Source organism: Aythya fuligula, chromosome 25 (genome assembly GCF_009819795.1).
Source record: "Aythya fuligula isolate bAytFul2 chromosome 25, bAytFul2.pri, whole genome shotgun sequence".
NCBI classification, from domain to species: domain Eukaryota; kingdom Metazoa; phylum Chordata; class Aves; order Anseriformes; family Anatidae; genus Aythya; species Aythya fuligula.
The window spans coordinates 5780759-5799029 of record NC_045583.1 but is presented as its reverse complement, the minus strand read 5'-3'; the positions used below and the strand labels follow the sequence as shown (position 1 = coordinate 5799029).

At 39.8% G+C, this 18271-nt stretch overlaps 1 protein-coding gene across 2 annotated transcripts in view; it reads left to right on the top strand.

The window, feature by feature from the left end:
- The window catches only part of CEPT1 (choline/ethanolamine phosphotransferase 1), a 30656-nt gene extending 14524 nt beyond the window's left edge, over positions 1-16132 (top strand). Inside the window, exons 5-9 of one of the 2 annotated variants that reach the window (XM_032203136.1) lie at positions 6911-6995; positions 11651-11782; positions 12644-12802; positions 14085-14210; positions 15205-16132. In XM_032203136.1, the coding sequence (XP_032059027.1) occupies positions 6911-6995; positions 11651-11782; positions 12644-12802; positions 14085-14210; positions 15205-15324 (622 nt within the window). In that variant the 3' untranslated portion in view covers positions 15325-16132. The remainder of the gene's footprint in view (positions 1-6910; positions 6996-11650; positions 11783-12643; positions 12803-14084; positions 14211-15204) is intronic. The other variant, XM_032203137.1, reaches the window with a different exon arrangement.
- The last annotated feature ends 2139 nt before the right edge of the window (positions 16133-18271 follow it).

The window sequence follows — 18271 nt, the reverse complement described above, 5'->3', positions numbered from 1 at the left end:
ATGATTTTTTTGGAAGCATCATGTTTTTACTTGAAAACAAAACAAAACTGCCTGCGAAGCAGAAGAGCTTGCTTTAAGCTTTCCTGTGTTGTCACAGTTCTGGCTTCACCTAAAAGATAACAAGGGCTGTGGAAGCAGCTCTATGTGCGTGGGTGTAAAATTGTGTTGGAACTACTTCTTAAAGCTATACAGACTTCTATTTAAATTCCTTTCCACAGGAAAAAAAAGACTTGTTTGGCTAGTTGAGGGAGCTGTGTGCTGTGCAGTAGCTGAAAGTTGCCAGTTGCTGGTTAAAAATGCCTGTTTTGAACGATACCACTTCATCCTCATAGTCCAGTCTCTCAACTGTGCTTGTAGCCTGCTTGCTAAGTAACTTCATTTCCTGGCTGTCTGGATTTTGCAAAATGCTTTTCCTTATGGCTGTGCTAACTGTGCCCTTCTCTGTTCTTGGTTGCTACTCTTCAAAAGAACTTTCTGTTCCTTATTTTGGCTTTGTTTAGTATGGTATACGCAGGTGGTCCCCCTGCCTCCCCGCTGAACTGGTGCAGTTACCAGTGAGTTAGGTTCCTTGAAATTTCTTGTGCTTCCTGGATTACTAGCCAGGAGTTTTCTTTGAAATATTCAGGGATAAAAGGATGAGTTTTTAATAGCCTTCTCAGAATTGCCACAGGTCTTAAATGAAACTGTTTATTTTTTATGCCATCTTCCCCATGCAGGGTTTCAGCACCATCTCTGCTTCCAAGATGCTATTAAAGAGTCTTTAATTACCAGTTCTACTTTAAATCCACCAAAAGCAGCAACCTGGTGGTTCAGTGTGTGTCATGTCTGACACCTCAGGCGCAGGGTCAGTTGGGTGTGCTCCGAAGGGTCAGGTGGGTGACATCACTTTTGAATACTTTGACAGCCTATGAAAGGCTGGAAATGCTTTGTTTCAGTGAATGGCAATCTAGTGACTAATAACTTGAAGGAAGGGAGAGTTTAATCGGGATTTTTATCCTGTTGTGATAACAGCATTATGACCATGCCTGAGAAGTCATTTAGGAAAATATTTTTTTCTAAGTTTCAAAAGATCTGGAGATTTCTGAGGTCACCAATTGTATGATAGTTATGCAGGAGGAAGCAATTCAAATTCTGTAATGAAAGTGAATCAATTTAAATGGATGGCAATAAATCCCTGCCTAATGCAGGGAGGGGGGGAGAGTTCTAACTTTTCCCACAGGTGACCTGGAACTAATTGAGATCTCAAATGCTAGACTCCATCTGTGGTCTCCACTTTGGAAAGAATGACTTTGCCTTGAAAGAAGAAATGTTTCACAAATACAGTGGTTGGTGGAACTGGTGAGTGTAGCGGATGAGCCAGGCAGGGTGTTCTGTCGCCAGCAACTGTTGTCTCCAGCAACAGTGTGCTAAGGGTTTGCTTGTGACAATTTCCCTCAGGCACACTAATTTTAGACAGTTATTAAGCATACTGAATTGCAGAATAGATTTAATCATCTTCTTAAATTTTTGCATATGTCACTTCAAATGCCTTCTGGCATCTTTATTTTTAGTCTTAACTAATAAATAAAGATGATGCTGCTTCCAAGTAACTTGCCTGGAACACAGAAAGCATCATAATTATCTTACAGCTTGAGGTCAGTGGTACAGATTTTGTTTCAGTGTTGCTATGTTTCTGACATGGATAAGCTACAGGAAATACATATTAACAGAGTTTTTCATCTGAGCTGTTCCATGTGGCAGTTACTTTTAATGAAAAAGTCTAATAATACAGCCTACATGACCTGGCAAAATACGAAGTGAATAGGTTCTGATTCTAGCACCATAGATTAACCTTGTACTTTTCAAGCCTTGGTACCCAGCATGTTTTAATTAATCAAGGAGCAAAATCCTGAAAACTGCTCATGAGGTTTGCTTATGTTTTTTTAGCCTTTGGAGAAACTTATTGAGATGATCACCTAGCTTTTTAATCAGTAAAAACCTCAAAGACTTTGGGAATTATGTTAGAACAGACTTGCTGTATTTGAGTGTGAGGGTGCTGCAGATCTCTGAAGAGCCTCAGCTCTGCATACCTACCTCTTCTTGCAGCTCTGCAATGTTGCCCTTCAGTGCTTGTAATGTTTTACCTCACACTTAGGTGTTTTTTGTGAACCAGAAGTGGGCAGTTATAACTGTGATACCACAGTTCAGCATGACATACGTCACGTCTAGTGGATTCACAAATGAGGGAGCTGCAGATGAATGGACCTGCCAAATACTCAGTCTGTTACAAAAAAATGTTAAAATAATTGCATTCTTGATAATCTTCTGTTATGATAGAAAACATAAGTTACCCACATTTATGTTTGGCCTGACAGGGAAGGACAGATTAACAACTAAAATGCATTGCAACGTCTGGTAAACTCATTGCAGTCTCACTGCAGGAGTTGGAGAATGCCTTCTGCAGCTACAGAGGCATGCTGCTACATCCTGCTATCTTAAAGAATGTGGGCGGACAGGCAGCAAGGGATGAAATGTGCATTTAAAAATGCACAACTTCATGCTTTTGACTTTATCTGAATTAAAACACTTGGGTGTTCTCATTTACAATCTTTGTTTAGTTCTCACTGATACCTGCTGCCATTGTTGACATTGCTTGACCTAGTCCCTGCTGTCCTCTGCTCTGCAGAGGTGCTGTTTGTTGTTCCTTCTTAACATCAGTTTGCTGTGGAATCAGTGTTTTTCAGGTCACTTTCAATGTTTTTCCCAGGCTTGCAGTTAAATGTTCTGTCTAGGCATTTTGAGTTTGTGTTAAACTACTGAGTCTGGTTATAGCTTCAGTGTCTGATCTTTGTTCTTTGCCTGGATGTTCTTGCTGATTTTTAAAAGCCTGATTTAGGGTCTTCTGTTTATTTTCTAGAAGATGAAAAAGGCCTTTGGTTTATTTGAAAAGGTGGTCTTTGGAATTAGACTGCTTTGTGTGTGTTGAGGAACTTTACATCCAGTAACTTTACATCCATTTGTTGTAGTGTGGGCATGTCTCAAGGAAACGTCTTCCATTTTCCTCATTTCATAGGTATTAGGGCACCACTGCTATGTACTGTCTGATATGTCTCTGCATTATCCTAGCAACCTGTTTGGGCAGTGCTGCCATGAGTCAGTTCATCAAGGCACATCTGTCAGGTTAGGGGGAGTGTGGCCCAAGTGACTGATGAAACTATCCCAGTTCAGAGGCTTTAAGAACCCCCTTACTTGAGCTGCAGAGCTTACACTGCTTGCTTTTTCCATTTGTTTTTCTTAGGATATCCACTGTAGCATTTAAACAAGTAAAATACAAATGCAAGGAGAAAAATGAGTCAAACGTTGAACTGTCTGATTCCCTTCTTGCTTTGAAATATTTCTGCTTTCCTGCAGCCTGTGTATGGCACGGGGCTACTGGGGGCGTCCATCTGCCCAGCTGACTGCTGCAGTGATAGCACTGCAGGTCTGCAGTGTGCAAGGATTTTTCTCCAGTTTAGATTGCCAAAAGCTTCTTTTTCTCCTTGTGGTATGTCACCTATTTCTTTTTTATTTTTATTTTTTTTAAGTTCAAGCTAAAATATTGTTCTGCTGTTGGTCAATAAATAATCCACGACTCAAGCTCACGCTTTCTGCAGTCGTATCATAGGAAGAGGCGCTTCAACGTGCAACAGAACTTTGCCTGAAAATAAAAAGGCTCTATTTACGGAATATTTAGGCAGGAATTGTTCATCCCCCTGCTTTGCAGATAATTTCCCTAACCCTCAAAGCAGACTATCCATGCTGACCTTTTGAGTAAAACATATGGGTAGTTCAGAAGGGCTTTAGTCTATGTTCAAGCAGCTTTTCCCTGCTGCACAGCTTTTGTCTTGTCACTTTTAGGTACCTTTCCAGTTCTACCAGAGCTTAAAAACAATATGATGACTGAGGCAGTTTATGGATAGTTTTTAGTGGCACATTTTATCTTGAAGCAATTCATAAATACAGGTTAATGATTAAGGTCTAGGAATGAATGTCCTCCAGATTGCCTGGCATTTGCTCATGTTTTCCAGGCAGTGCTGTGCGTTGCCTTTTCTCAGTAGCTTTCTTGACAAAACCAATGTTGCTTTAGTTTAAATTGCAGAGTATTTTCTTTCAATTTGTTTTATTACTGTGATACGTTTAAAGCTTTTATGAACAGTAGCAGGCCACTTGCATTACATTCAGAAGCCTGAACTCATTCCCACTTATTCTCCCTTGTAGTTGGAGCTGTGCGTGCGCTCTACCCCAGCATGCAGTCCTGCTGCCAAGAGAGGCCATGCAGACCTTCCCCTGCCCTCTGCACTGCTTGCGTCATTCCTGGGTCCACCCACTATGCATAAGGAAAGCTGATATGCTAGAAACTGGGGTAGGGACTGTGTCCTTTTTCTTTTTTTGGCTGGGTCACTTTAGCTGAGCCAATTTCCTGACCCAGTCAATGGTGTGTGTGAGACCTTAGGGCTGGCACAAAGGGGAAAGCAGACCTGGGCAGTTGGATTTTGGGGGAGAAAGTGGCCGGCCTTTGGAGATGCCAGGAGGACTGCGCCTCTTAAAAGCAGCCTGGATTGCTTCCACTTCGTGCATCTACGGCATGAATCCTAGTTACATGAGTAGAGGAACAGCATGGCTCCTTTCCCTTTTTACCCAGCTCCAGTTTCCTAATATTGTTCCATTTTGTGGTCTAGTTTCCAGGAGTTGCTCGGCTGGATTCCTCTATTTGGAGGTTTCTAGGTATTGGCCATCTGGCAGTAGTATTCTGTAAAAAATAAATAAATAATTATTAATAATTAACTGGGTAATTCCAGTATCAGGCTTGTACTCCATTGATACAGTGTATCCTCTAAAAAGTCATCCAATAGTGATTTTAATTAGTATAGGTGATAAGAGAATCCCCTTTAGGTAAGATGTTCACAGTCACTTGTCACCCTCAACATTAAGAACTTGCACTTTAAACACTCATGACTGTTCTTAGAGGTAGCTTGGGTGATTCTTGTATCTTTGCCTACTGTCGGAAGGAGGTGTCTAGTGCTAAAAATTATCTCTTTATGTAGAATTGAAGTTAAAACTCATTTGTTTTGCAATATGAGATTCTTATTGCAAGCCAGAGAGGACTTTTTAACCAAACAGGCTTGTAGTTCATTGCTGAACCCTTTCAAGCCATTTTTATTTGAGCTGGAGAGGGGCAGACCTAAGGGCAATGGAGTGAAGGTTGTGCCATGGCTGTGTCTAAGCAAGACAGGGCTGTCTCCCTAACCTGAATTCAGGAGCTGCTTCTGCAGATTTGGTCTGGCTCCCAGTTTTGGTTAAGAGTTTCTCCAAAAGAGACCTCATCTTCTGTAATTTGAGATGTTTTCCACTGCGTGACCTTACTTTATTTGCACTGACTGCAGTCAAAAGAAACCTGTTTTAATGTCCAAGGAAAGCTGCAAACTTGAATTACGTACACTAGTTACTAGCCACTGTTTGTGTGAGCTTTCTCAGTTGCTTTATTTTCGTCTAAGGTCATTGCCAGAGGTGATGAAACAGCTTTGTGTTTAACCTGTGCAGGTTGACTGAGTTTCTTCAGCCCTTCCTTGGTTGGACACGCAAACACATTAGATGCAAATTGCTTCCTCCTGGGTTTTAGAATTAGCATGGAAATCTGATGTTTTATTGGCATCTTCTCTACCTTTTGCTTTGACCAAAGTCTTCCCTGCTATATGCTAAGTCTGGCTTGGTCCTTCCTGGGCATTTCTTGTGCGCATAGTGTGCTGCTGCTGCAACAAAGATGTGTTTTAGCCAGGCTGGGAGGTCTTCATATGACAGGATCTGCTCTAAAGCTGGAACAAAGGCTGTAGAAGGAACCTGAGACAACCCACGCAGGCATGATATTAAACTTGCTTATGTGGTCTTGTCACTCTTTTAAAACAAACATTAAAAAAAACTCTTCACTCTCAGCCTATGCAGCTGTTACCAATTTCAACAGTACCCTTAAAAGAGCTAAGCATGCATTCACAAGTGATTTTGAGTCTTTTAGGTAGAACCATGTGATTAGAGCTAATATATGTGCATAAGTATTTCCCGTTGGCCCAAAGGATTATTTTTGATGCAGTATTCCAGCATGAGACAATATTACATAGCTTGATAAACACCCACGTGTCCATCCTCATTGTATTTTATGTTTTTCGTTTGACTCCCATTTCTGGAATTGACTCATGTGGCCTTGCTTTTCCTTCTTGCTATCTTAGACTTTATATGATCTTTTAAACAATACCTTAAAATCTGTCTTTTCTATAAGCTTTTCTATAAGCCTTTCCGTCCTGCCCTTTTACAAGAGATACTGGCTATGCTAAAACCAGAAGTGGTTTCTCTTCTTGCTGCGTGCTGGATACTGAATTGTTTAATCTCTAGCAATGCAGCTGATTGTACAGTTTACATGTGCATCAGGTCTTCAGGAATTCATGTTTTGTTTTCAAGCTTGATGCTTTTTGGAGAGAACATTCATTTAAAAATAAATATAGGGAATTTAATAATGACTAAAGATATTAAATGAATTTTACAATCTGGAATCAATTTGTTTTGGTGGGCAAGGTTAAAACTGAACACTTATTCCTGTGACTGACAATGGTCAGGTAAAAAGTTCCAACAGTTCCTTTTGATAAAATGGATTTTTATTGCATTGTGAAATTAAAAGAAAAAAAAAAAAAAAAGAAAAAAGAATAGCACAGCATGGCTCTTACTTTTTAACAAGAAAACTAAAATATATTTTTGCTTTCCAAAGTATTGATGTCTTCTATTTTCCTTGTGTTTTCAAGTTTTTATACTGTGCATGATAGAGGAGAGCTGCCAAGCTTGCAAATAATTGACTTGAAATTGCTTTGAATAATTCTGCTTTTCTTGGCTTTTTGTACCTAATCAGAATTGATGTGACTGAAGTGCAAATCTTCATAATAATCATGCATTTACTGGCAGTGATTGGAGGACCGCCTTTTTGGCAATCTCTGGTAATTTTGTTCATGTTCTTATTTTATCCTTTTTAAATTATTTTATCCTTTTTTAATAGTCTAGTATGTATCTGGAAGAACTACCTGCCTCCAGTAGCATGGTTTCACTTATGAGGGAAGGGTCTTACTTTTCCTCATAGTAAATACATACTTTTGAGAATGGAACAAATGGCAATAACCATGCATTCTGGTTTTACCGGAGCTGTTCAAACAAACTATTATTCTAAATCTTGTGTTATTTTGCAGGTAGAAAGTTATCAAACGTTTTACAAACTTAATATACCTTCACTGACATCCAGCCTCCTTTGAGTGAGCTGGCCAAAACTTGAATGAATTCATGCAGCAACCTAAATCAGGAACAGAAGAATGCTAAATTGGATTGCTGGTATGGGGGAGATTCTTGGAGAGCAAGCAGTTGGTGTAACCATCAGGAGATAATTCAGCTTGAGCGTGCTAGTCAGCTCTTATGGAGGAGGGGGGGAAAAAAAAACAAAAAACAACAAATTGCCATGTGGCTCTTTTAATGATCATTCAAATCAAGGAAGCTAGAGATCCTGTGGACTTTGTAGAGGCTCACCTGGCTAAATCAGCTGGCAGCTTATATGCTGTTGCAAGTTGATGTTGTCTTAAATGTTGTCATATTTTATATATTGTTATATTAGCACTCATGAAGCCCCACTGGGCATTTGAATACAGCATTGCCGAGATAAAGTATGTATGTACATACATTTTGTACACATATCACAAAAAAAACAGAACTTGAGAAATAGCTTCTAAATGATTCATTTCCTGGAAAGCTTCCTGAGTATTAATCTTGTTTGTGTACTTGATGAACCCAGTTCTTAAGGTGGATAAAGAAATCTTTGAAGTAAAAGAATAAAACCAAGAGATGGTCAAAAATTACTGAAACTTGTCACCCCCAAATCACTGAATTTCTAATCTGCTTCATAAAACTAGAGAAACGAACCCTCTAATGTTGTAGAAAATATCTAGAATAAGAAGCTAACCTTGGTTACCTCAATTTTGCTACATGTTGTACTTTCAGGTTAAACACAACAACAAAAAAAAAACAAACACTGAAAACCACCGACATTCTCCTACCCACACAAACTAAGCTGCAAAGTGCATCCTGCCTTAAGAGTATGTCTGGATAGAATTATCTCTTAAAAAATAAGATTGCAAGTCGGCTTATTGGTGCCAAACTCTTCCAAGGAGATCAGTGTGGCCAACATCCACACAGCTATTGTTAGGCACCACAAAAAGGGATTTCCCAATTCATGCTGTTACTTTCCTTTTTTCCCTTTTTTTAAAAAGAGGAGGGAGGAAAAAAACAAAAACAAAAATAATTGCTGCAACAGCAACCTCTGGCACAATTCAGTTCAGGATGAAGTTTGTGCAAGAGCTTAATAATTGTTCCCTTGTGCTATTAAACATTTTTCAGTAAAATTTTAATATATTTGAAGTTCTGTGTTGTAGCAGCATTTGGCTAAGTAAATTCCCAAATGATTAAAATATTTTGAAGTCTAGTGTTGGTTTTATAGAGGCATTTCTCTAGAGAACAAACTTCATCAAGTTTCCTATGACAATTAAGATTTTTCCTTTTTCATTCAACTTGATTTTTGTTTTTGTTCACAGAAATAAAACACTTTATTACTTACAGAGCAAAATATATCAGAAAAAAGTGCCTGTATTCCTTTAATGTTTCCTGTGACAGCAAAATTGGTGGTTTGGTATTATTGATCTGTTTCTATTTGGGGGAAATTAATGGAATAAAACTTGTATACTCAAACATTCCACTTTCTAATACTAACATGGAAAAAAAAAATTGAATTTGCTGAATGCAAAATTGTGTATTTTGTCAATTGCTTTCATTAGCTTTTTTTTTTTTCCTCTGTAAAATAGTGTATACCTGTACTGGCTTCCTTCTTTGTCAGTGTAGATTTTCTTTAAAGTGTGTTAAAATGCTGTTCTGCAAGGCTCCTGGAGCTTGGTAATTTCAGTGGATGGTGAGTAGTACTGCAGCTGAGATCCTCACTTGTAAAATGTGAGCAAGCTTTGGTGCAGCTTCTTTGATGCATTGATTAAATGAAGGGTTTCTTCCTCATTTGAAGTGAGAAAAGTGCTGCAATTGCTTTAGCTTTATTCCACGACTTAATACAAACTTCACAACTATAAAGCAAGCTTGATTTTTGCCCACCGAGTTATTCCTCTTGCAGATGTGACTGAAGTGCACATGCCTACAGCTCAATTGCAGCTGGAGCCCAGCTTTGTGTGAAGGACCAGCAGGAGGCAGTGATTGCACAGCTGGCTGTGGTGTCTGACTGAGCTAGCCAAGAAAGTGCCACTGTGTGAATGTGTGCTCTCCTATCTGCTTGTCACTGCTGCTTCCCTAAATCCAGATGTGCTCTTGCTCTGTTATCCTTTTTTTAATCCATTCATGTCTTACAGAAAACTTTGATGGCATCTAGAAGAATCAAGAATGAGTTTAGAGGCCTCAAATTCATTTTTCTGTTGGATGTTTTACTTTAATTCATTCTGTAGCAAGCATTCTTTAATCTATTTTTTGCCTGCTGCTGCTTGTTTTTATTAACACGCGTGTTTTTTTCAGTCAAAATTTGGTGTGCTTGCTAAATCAGGCCATATGCCCTGTTTCAAAGGCTTTCTGTGCAATGTAGCATTTCTCTTCAACTCCAGAGGATTTAACAGAGAACATAGCTTGTCTATAGAAGATCTGGTTTGTGATGCTTTCCTGCATTGTGGATGTCGTCTTGTGAAGTTCTTCCTGCTTCTGACTTCTGATGAAGCTCATAATTACCAGCGAAATCAGAATGATTGCATGGACAGTAGTGATGGTAATGATGGAATGCCAGACAAGGAGGTCCTGTTGTTTGTCCTATGGTGTCCTCTTATTAAAAAAGCCAAGGGCTTACATTGCCAGCTTGTAGGATAATTTCTGAGCATGACTCCATCCCTCCCTCTGCTCAGTTTTTTTCCATACTGTTTCCTTGCCGTTGCTGCTTCTGTTTTGTACACAAGGCAATTTAGTAGGCACTGCATTTTTATAATTCTCCCGTGACCTGCTGTTGCCAAATATTTGCATGTAGCTTTGTGTCCTTTTACTTAGATTGCACTTACCTGGCAGAAATAATACCTGTCAGTGATGCAACTGTCATGGAACAAAAATGTGTTAATGTGTAACTAGCAAAACTGGATGTTATAACAGTATAACATCCTTCTGCCTCTCCTGAGCATCATTCTCAGTTGTGTTAGTAGTAGTTTGGAGACACTTTTTCCCCCAAAGAATCCCTTTTTCTTTGAAAAACCTCAACTTTAATCTCCTGATTGCTGTATGAGGCTCATGACTGCCTTCCTTTTCCTGTAGATGAGCAAATTCACCCCATTCCTTAAGTGCCTTCCTTTATCAGACTGAGGTGAGACCTTCAGAAGTGCTGTGCCTTGTAACATTCATGGATTATTTCAGTTAGATTGCCACAGGTTGGACCTCTGTCTTTTGCTTAATAGTTATTCTTTCTTCGATGCCTTTCTTTTGATGCCATACTGAATATTTGGCCTAAGCAAGGGTGAAATATGCTGGAGTGTCATGAAACCGCGCTGTCCAGCTGGAAGTTGGCGATGATTTGGAGGAGTGGGCTGGATGCCCGTCTGGAGGCTGCCCCAAAGCAAGGCACCAAGAGTTAACGCTGGCTCTGCCTCGTGTGCCAGGCATATTCCTGAGAAGATCAAGAGATAAAGATTTTAAGCACAGCAGAAGATGATTAAAAATAGAAAATTAGTAATCTTTATCTACGAAAAGCTACATTGAGTGTAACTGAAGTAAAATAAAACCAACCTAACCTCATCTGGGCTGTAGTTAGACGTGTTGCTGGGGAGCTGATTGTGCTCATTCAGTTGAGGGCTACAACTGCAGATCCTCAATTTAGAGCCTGAGAAGACTTTCAGTGGTTGCACAGACAAAAGTTGGAAAACCTTTATTAGGTAGCTCTTTCTCAGCACCTGCTTCCATAACGTGCTTGCTGTGGCTTATGTTGACCTTTTTCTTCATTTCTGGTTTCCCCTGTTCTGCTCACAAGACTGCTGTTACATGAAGAAAACGATTGCCTTTCACATCTGACTGCGCTCTTTTTTTTTTTTCTTTTTTATCTTTAGCAACCCAATTGCTTGCTTGACTCTGAGATGACTTGTCTGATCTGTTTGTTTCCCTTCTCTTGCCTGTAAGGTAGAATCCAGTTTCTTAACGGTCTTTGTTTAATCATCTCCAATGCCTCTTGCTTTGCCCAAGTGATCTTGGGTGGCAGCTGTGAGTTTTCCAGCCAGTTTCAGAAAAGATTACTGACGCATTTCTCTTGATAGATGAATTATTAGCTAAGGAGCTTTTAGTTTCTACCAGTTCTTTGCTTTTGATAGTGGGACTCACCTTTAGTTACCTGAAAAGAACTATGTGGGAAGCTTTATGGAAGTATTATTGGAAAAATACATATTTTTCTGTGCTTTGTAAAAATTTAAATCTCTGTGTAGCAGAGAAAGAAAATCAAATGTGGTGTTGGAAAGTGGAGTGCTTGAGTGCGCTAGAAGTACTAAACCCTGCTTTAGTTTACTTGTGCATCTTTTAACTTGTTTCATCTCTTCCATTAAAGATTCCAATACTGAATATTCAGGTGAAAATATTCCCGGCTCTCTGTACTGTCGCAGGAACGTTCTTCTCCTGTACAAACTACTTTGGTGTAATCTTCACAGGTGGAGTTGGCAAAAATGGATCTACTATAGCAGTGAGTACTTAGTTCTGCTGCTTTTAGTTCTTCCGTAGCACTCTGTGGCTTTCCAACCATGACTTCAGTTGTTATTTGACATACCTCCAATGTGTGAAATATTTTCTGTTCAGTTCCGTGATGGCATGGGGGGAAAAGTTAATGTTGTCTGCATAAGAATAGTTGTTTTAGAAGTCAAGAGTTTTAAAACTGAGTGATTAAAATGCTTTAGTGTTTTGATATTTACTTTTCAGTTACTCATATAAAACAAGTTATGTGAATACATACTCCCACAGAGTTCACAGAAGTCAAGTGCAGAAATTTGTGCAGAAGGAAGTTGTTCAAGAAGACTGGCTATGGCTTTGCTCATTCTAGAACATCTGTAATATATTACTTGTAAATATATATATATTATATATGATTGGAGGTATCTGCACCTTCTGCTACAATAGGAAATTGATTTTGAAGTCCAAGGAGTTTTCCAAAAAGCCATTCTATACTAGCTTCTTAGAAGGCTGTTTTTGTTGCTTTCTAGCTGGCACAGAAAAAGACAAGTATTGTCTTCTGTTGCTTGCTAACAGCATCCACTGTTGCCTGCGTGGCAAGTGTCAGACCTGTGCAGTTCTTGCTGTCTAAAAACCTTGTTTTGTTGCCCAGCACAAGAAAGGTTCAACCACGTTGTCAGCTTGTGTCTGTTTTAAGTTTTACCACATTTTGTTCCTGTTATTACTAGTATGTGGAAAGACATGTTTTTAACGTGTCTTTTAGTTAAAAACAAAAACCAAAACCTGTCTGTATACCACATGAATGTTCGGCTTATTGGGGTTTCTTGGCAACATGCATGTTTTGTCAACCTAATTCTTTAACTTTATCTCACTGTAGGGAACGAGTGTCCTTTCACCTTTTCTTCATATTGGGTCAGTAATCGCACTAGCTGCAATGATCTACAAGAAATCTGCTGTGCAGCTCTTTGAAAGGCACCCCTGCTTATATATACTTACTTTTGGTTTTGTATCTGCTAAGATAACAAACAAACTAGTGGTAAGTACCCCAGAACCCTGGAGTTCCTAGTTATTACAGTAAAACTTCTTGTAGCTTTTAAAGTTTCCTGGTTATTCCATCAACTAACTTGCACATATTTTGTGTGGTGAAGTGATACAATATTTGACACTTATTTCAGTAGCTTGGAGGTGCAGGGAATGGAGTGTGAGTCTGTCTTCCATTTGAAACTGAAGAGGTAAATGTCAAGCTGATGCAGTGGTTATACAGTTAGTGCCCATACAGCTTTCGGTTGCCTGAGATCTTTCTTCCCCTTTCCCAGTTGTACATTTGCAATTCTGCAGTGTGTTTGTACCCATTGGCAATGAGCAGGACTGGAACAGAGCTGGCTGAAACCCTCCCCAGATGCATGTGCAGAAGGGAGGGAAGTTTGTTGGGGAAAGGAGAGAAAGGGACAGAACTGAAGTTTGAAACAGTTGCTCAGGGTTTAACCTCTCCAATTGGAGAGAAACAACAGTTAAAAAACATTTATAGGGATGTACTGGGGAACATAGGAGCCCGTGTTGAACAGAGTGAATGAGGGATTAAGCAACCACTGCCACACACCATCTCAGATGCATGGGCATACCCTGTGTTGCCACATGAACTGAGTCAGTGTTGGGTGTAACTCACAACGGAAGAAAAGGTTATTGCTAACCAAGACCAGCGTATTATGCATTTACACCAACAGCTGTGCTGGTAGAAGTGAGGATGTGGTGTAGGACAGCCTTTGCACAGGGTATAGGTGTGCATGTTGGGGAAAGTGTGAAGAATGCAGTTGATCATAAAAAGCCTTGCTCTTTTTGTGCTTGTCTCTCTGATTTGTGTCCTGCAAGGATAATCAGAAAGGTGGTTATCCTTGCAGGACAGAAATTAATAGGTGGAGTGAGATGGGCACCAATTATCTCTGGTTTTGAAGATCTTGTAGTTGTGAAATTTTATTTCTAGGCTGAACTAAACCTAAAATTTACTACCCTATTTCCATTTTACTGTTTTGTTTCTGGCAAAGGAAAAAGTTGTTTGCTGGAAAAGTTAGGTTTTTTTCTATAGCTATATTTTGTTCTGAATGAAAGGAAACTTTTGCAAACCTTGCATCTTGCTTAGCTGTAGACTTCCATGGCTAAAACAGTATTGCTGCTGCCACTTTACCTAAATATTTGATAATATTACAGTTATGTGGTTTGAACTGTAACTTTTCTGGCTTTGTGCATTTTTGAAACCATTCTACCTTGGCTGGAGGATGTTTATTTTTTAACCTGCTTTTTTTTTTTTTTTTTAAATGCAGGTTGCACATATGACCAAAAGTGAAATGTATCTGCAGGACACAGCTTTCATAGGCCCAGCACTATTGTTTCTGGACCAGTATTTTAACAGCTTTATTGATGAGTATATTGTACTCTGGATTGCCTTGGTAAGTGTGGACTCACTATGTTTGCCAGTAATCACTGCAAGCATTTGTGTGTTCTTTCCTAAATACTGTTTGTGTTGGTTGAGCCAAGCTGACTCATCTTGAGGATGATGGGACTGGGAACCTGCTTTACTGAGTTGATTTTTAAGTATCATTATGCAAACAGAGGTAAACAGGGTTTGCTTGTTGAATAGTTCAAATGATGTTAGAGCAATGTAGAAAATATTCAGAGCTTAGAATAGGATATTTTGAAAATCTGTGTTGATACACTGTTAGCAAGGGAATATATTATGTGTGGTGCAAGGATGGCTGTGCTTTCACCTCTTCATGGAATCACAGAATGGCCTAGGTTGGAAGAGACCTCCGAGATCACCTAGTCCAACCTCTGACCTAACACTAACAAGTCCTACACTAAACCATATCACTAAGCTCTAAATGTCTTTTAAAGACCTCCAGGGATGGTGACTCCACCACTACCCTGGGCAGCCTATGCCATGCCTAACTACCCTTTCAGTAAAGAAGTTCTTAATAGCCAACCTAAACCTCCCTGGTGCAACTTTAGCCCACTCCCCCTCATCATGTCACCAGGCACGTACATCTGTCATGACCAGTAGCACACAGTAGGGAAAATATTGTAACATTAAACTTGTATGTGTTTATCAAGCACTCAACGTATCTACCAAAATGCAGGGTTAATCTTTTAGTAAAATTGGCAGCTCATGTATAGTTATCCCCATTTGGAGTTAATGGGGCATTTCAGTGTCTGTTTAGCTACTGTAACTTTTCCCCTCTCAGACTGTAGAGTTAGTCTGTATTTTATAAAGCTGGAAGATAGTCTAGCATCTTTAGAAACTGCCTACAATGATTGTCTATTCCTACAGAGTTTGAGATCCAGCTCTTGAAAAGACTCCAGTGCTTTTTTCTGAAGCAAACAAATAGTGTTACGCTGTCTTGAAAGCATAGATCTAAACATGTACCTTTTCTTTTCCTTTGGCAGATCTTTTCTCTGTTTGATTTGCTTCGATACTGCGTCAGTGTTTGCAATCAGATTGCTGCCCATCTGCACATCCACGTATTCCGAATCAAGTCCTCCTCAATGCATTCTAATCACCATTAATAAATGGGGAGTCACCGTAAGGAAAAACAAGAAAAGAGTTGGTTTTCTACATGAACAGATGTCAAGATGTGTAGGAGACTAAGGCAAAAAGAGGATAAGAACAAAATAATTTATAATAATCAATGTTGTATAACTTTTATTCTTTGTTATCAGTAACACTCCTTAACTAGTCTCCTGCCTGAGAGAGTGAATTCCAAGTACACCCTAGTCAACTCTACATGTAGTCAACTCTGTTGGTTCCAAGTCCAGGAAAGCATGCAGGGAGTAATGCTCTCTTTGTAATTACCTTGATTACAAAATAATCTATATATGGTGAATGGATCCCCAACAACTGAAGTTTCTAATGTAGTATAATTACAGCTGCAATATGACTTGCTTTTAATTTTAATATTTCATCATCTCTTAGTGAAATACTTGTTTAGTGTCCACTTGAAATTCATTTACTAAAGACCTGAGCTGGTAACAACAGATATCGCACTAGCTTGTGTAGCTGAAGCAGCTGTCAAGGTTTGAGTCCAGGCTGATGTGGTTCATTTGCTTAAGAATTGCTGATGAAAGCAGTTTCTTGCTGAAGATTATGTTGAACAGGGTTCTGCAATTAGAAGGGATGACCGGCATGCAAAATAGTGTGGTATCTTTGTCAATTAATTTTATTTTTTTAAATAAACGTTATCTAAAAGACAACTTATTTCTCAATTTTCTTCAGTGGAAGGACTTTAAAAAGAAGATTTTACTGTTTACTTTTTTATGTATAAAACTTAAGCAAAATTTCCTTTCTGCTCTTAATAAATAAGAATTCTGAGAGCAACAGTTGTCTTCAGATGTGTGTGTTGCTCTGTCCTCTTGGGTGAAGTACTTAAACTAGTGAAGTACAATCCTGCTTGCTATTTAGAAAGCACTGTTCTAATGCTTTAGCTGTTAAGTGCTGTCATTCTGGGATCTCCCAAGAATATGCTCTGCTGTATAGTGCAGTAAGGTCTTTTTTGGTTGGTGTTTTTAATACCATTTACAGTATGGTGAACTAAGTTATATTTAATGGATGGTTTTAACTGTGCAGAAGTGAAGTGTTGCAATGTGTGCCAGAGGTGCTGACACTGAGGGGAATTTCAGACCCTGAACAAAGTGCCTACGCTTGCTGTATGGAGCAGGGATGCTTCCGGAGCAGGGTCTGCTCTGTCTATTGGGGACTGTCTATCTGCTTTGGGGACAGTTGGGAAGAAATGCTGGGAACCTGGTGGCTGAAATCCTAGTGTTCTGACCACAAAGTATCTTACTGAAGGTGGTAGGAAAATACCTCTGCTTACTGGGGTTGTAGAGCACCAGCAGTACCTGAAGACAGTTGAGTTTTTGTTCTCTGAAGGAATTGAACACAGCTCACTTTAAAAAAAAAAAAAAAAAAAAAAAAAAAGGCAACAAAAATAAATCAAAACCTCCTTTGGCCATGGTAAGTGGTGATATGTATTTCCTATGACACCCTGGAGATTAGAAAACTCTTGCAGGAAGTAGAGAGAAAATTCAGTTCCTTCCTCAGCCTAGATAGTTTTTAAACCCCTTCATCCATCTCCCTAGGGGAGGACCCAGTGTCAGTGGGGTCAGGCTTCCCAAGTCATCTATGGAGAGGGATGCTGGGCTTCTTGGGCTGAAGAGAGAGAATGCAGAGCAATAAAAGCTCTAGTTTAGCTGGGGTGTTTTTTGTTGAGAGGGAAGAACTAGGGCTGGCCCTGATCTGAGATGCAGGAGGTGGAGCTGAGCTGCTGATTTCTCCAGCTGAGTGTGTCCAGCTGCTGGAAGTTCAGTCTTATATTTTTCTTGGTTGGAAGAGCCTTGCACCCTTTCTTGCAGGGTGATACCGTTTTAACAAGCGCGTTAGAGATTTGTTCACATGAGCCTACACAGTGTGCCTTGGGAAGGGGTGCTGAAGAAGGGAGGAACTCGTTCAGGGTGAAGAGGAGATGAGCAGAGGCCTTCCTGCTTCCTGGAGGGGCCCATGAACTCCCAAGCCCCTGCCAGGCTGAAGGTTGGAGGAGAGTTTGGTTCCTGCACACCCGGGGCACAGTGCTGAAGTGTCCTGGAAACGTGGTGTAAGTGCTGTGGTACTGGGAGCACCTCCAGTGTGTGAGGCAGCATCTGCGTGAAGGTTTGATCCGGATAGTCCAGCCTCTTGCTGCTGCACTTTAAGTAGTGAGAACGGCAGAGTCTGTGGGACTGGAAGGATTTTAAGTCTGTCTTCACAGGCTGTGATTCTTTTCATCAGCATGAAGTGCATGCAGAACTCAGCAGCTTGGAAAGTCCCTCCCTGGTGTGTAAGTGGTCCAGTGATGCAGATGAAGAGAATCATGTTGTCAGTCTTCAGGTGTTTAAGACTAAGCTCCTTCAAATAACTTACCACTGACTCTTGTGACTGATATGATAAAGAATCCAAATCCTTAAGGGGCTGTCTAGGACCAAACTAGAAAGTTTCCATTGATGTTTAGGAAGCATCCATTGATGTTCAGGAAATGTGATGTGGTACCTGTTCCTGAGCTACCTGAAAACTTGAGTGCCCACAGTTTTCAGCCAGACAGAAAAAAAATCCCAATTCTGTCCCAATAAAGTTTGTGTTACCAGGGGATAGTTTCCCCTTCTTAAAAAATGCTACTGCTTGTAATCCAAGCCATGTAAAGCATCGCTATGGATATAGGCATTGTATAAATGCCTGCAATAAATAATGGAATAAGTGAACTTTACCCTGGCACTTGTATATTACAGTCCTGTTGTTTGTGATCATAGGTTATCTTAGATATGCTTGTAGACCTAGGGCTGCTCAAGGAGTTGAGAAGGGGAATAGTTTTTATGCTTGGCCTGATCTTGTGATGTGCTTTTTCACTTTCTGTTGCATTCAGAAGACACGGAGGAAGAAAAGCTTTTGCAACAGCAGCTTGTTGAGCTTCCTGGAACACCTCTGCCT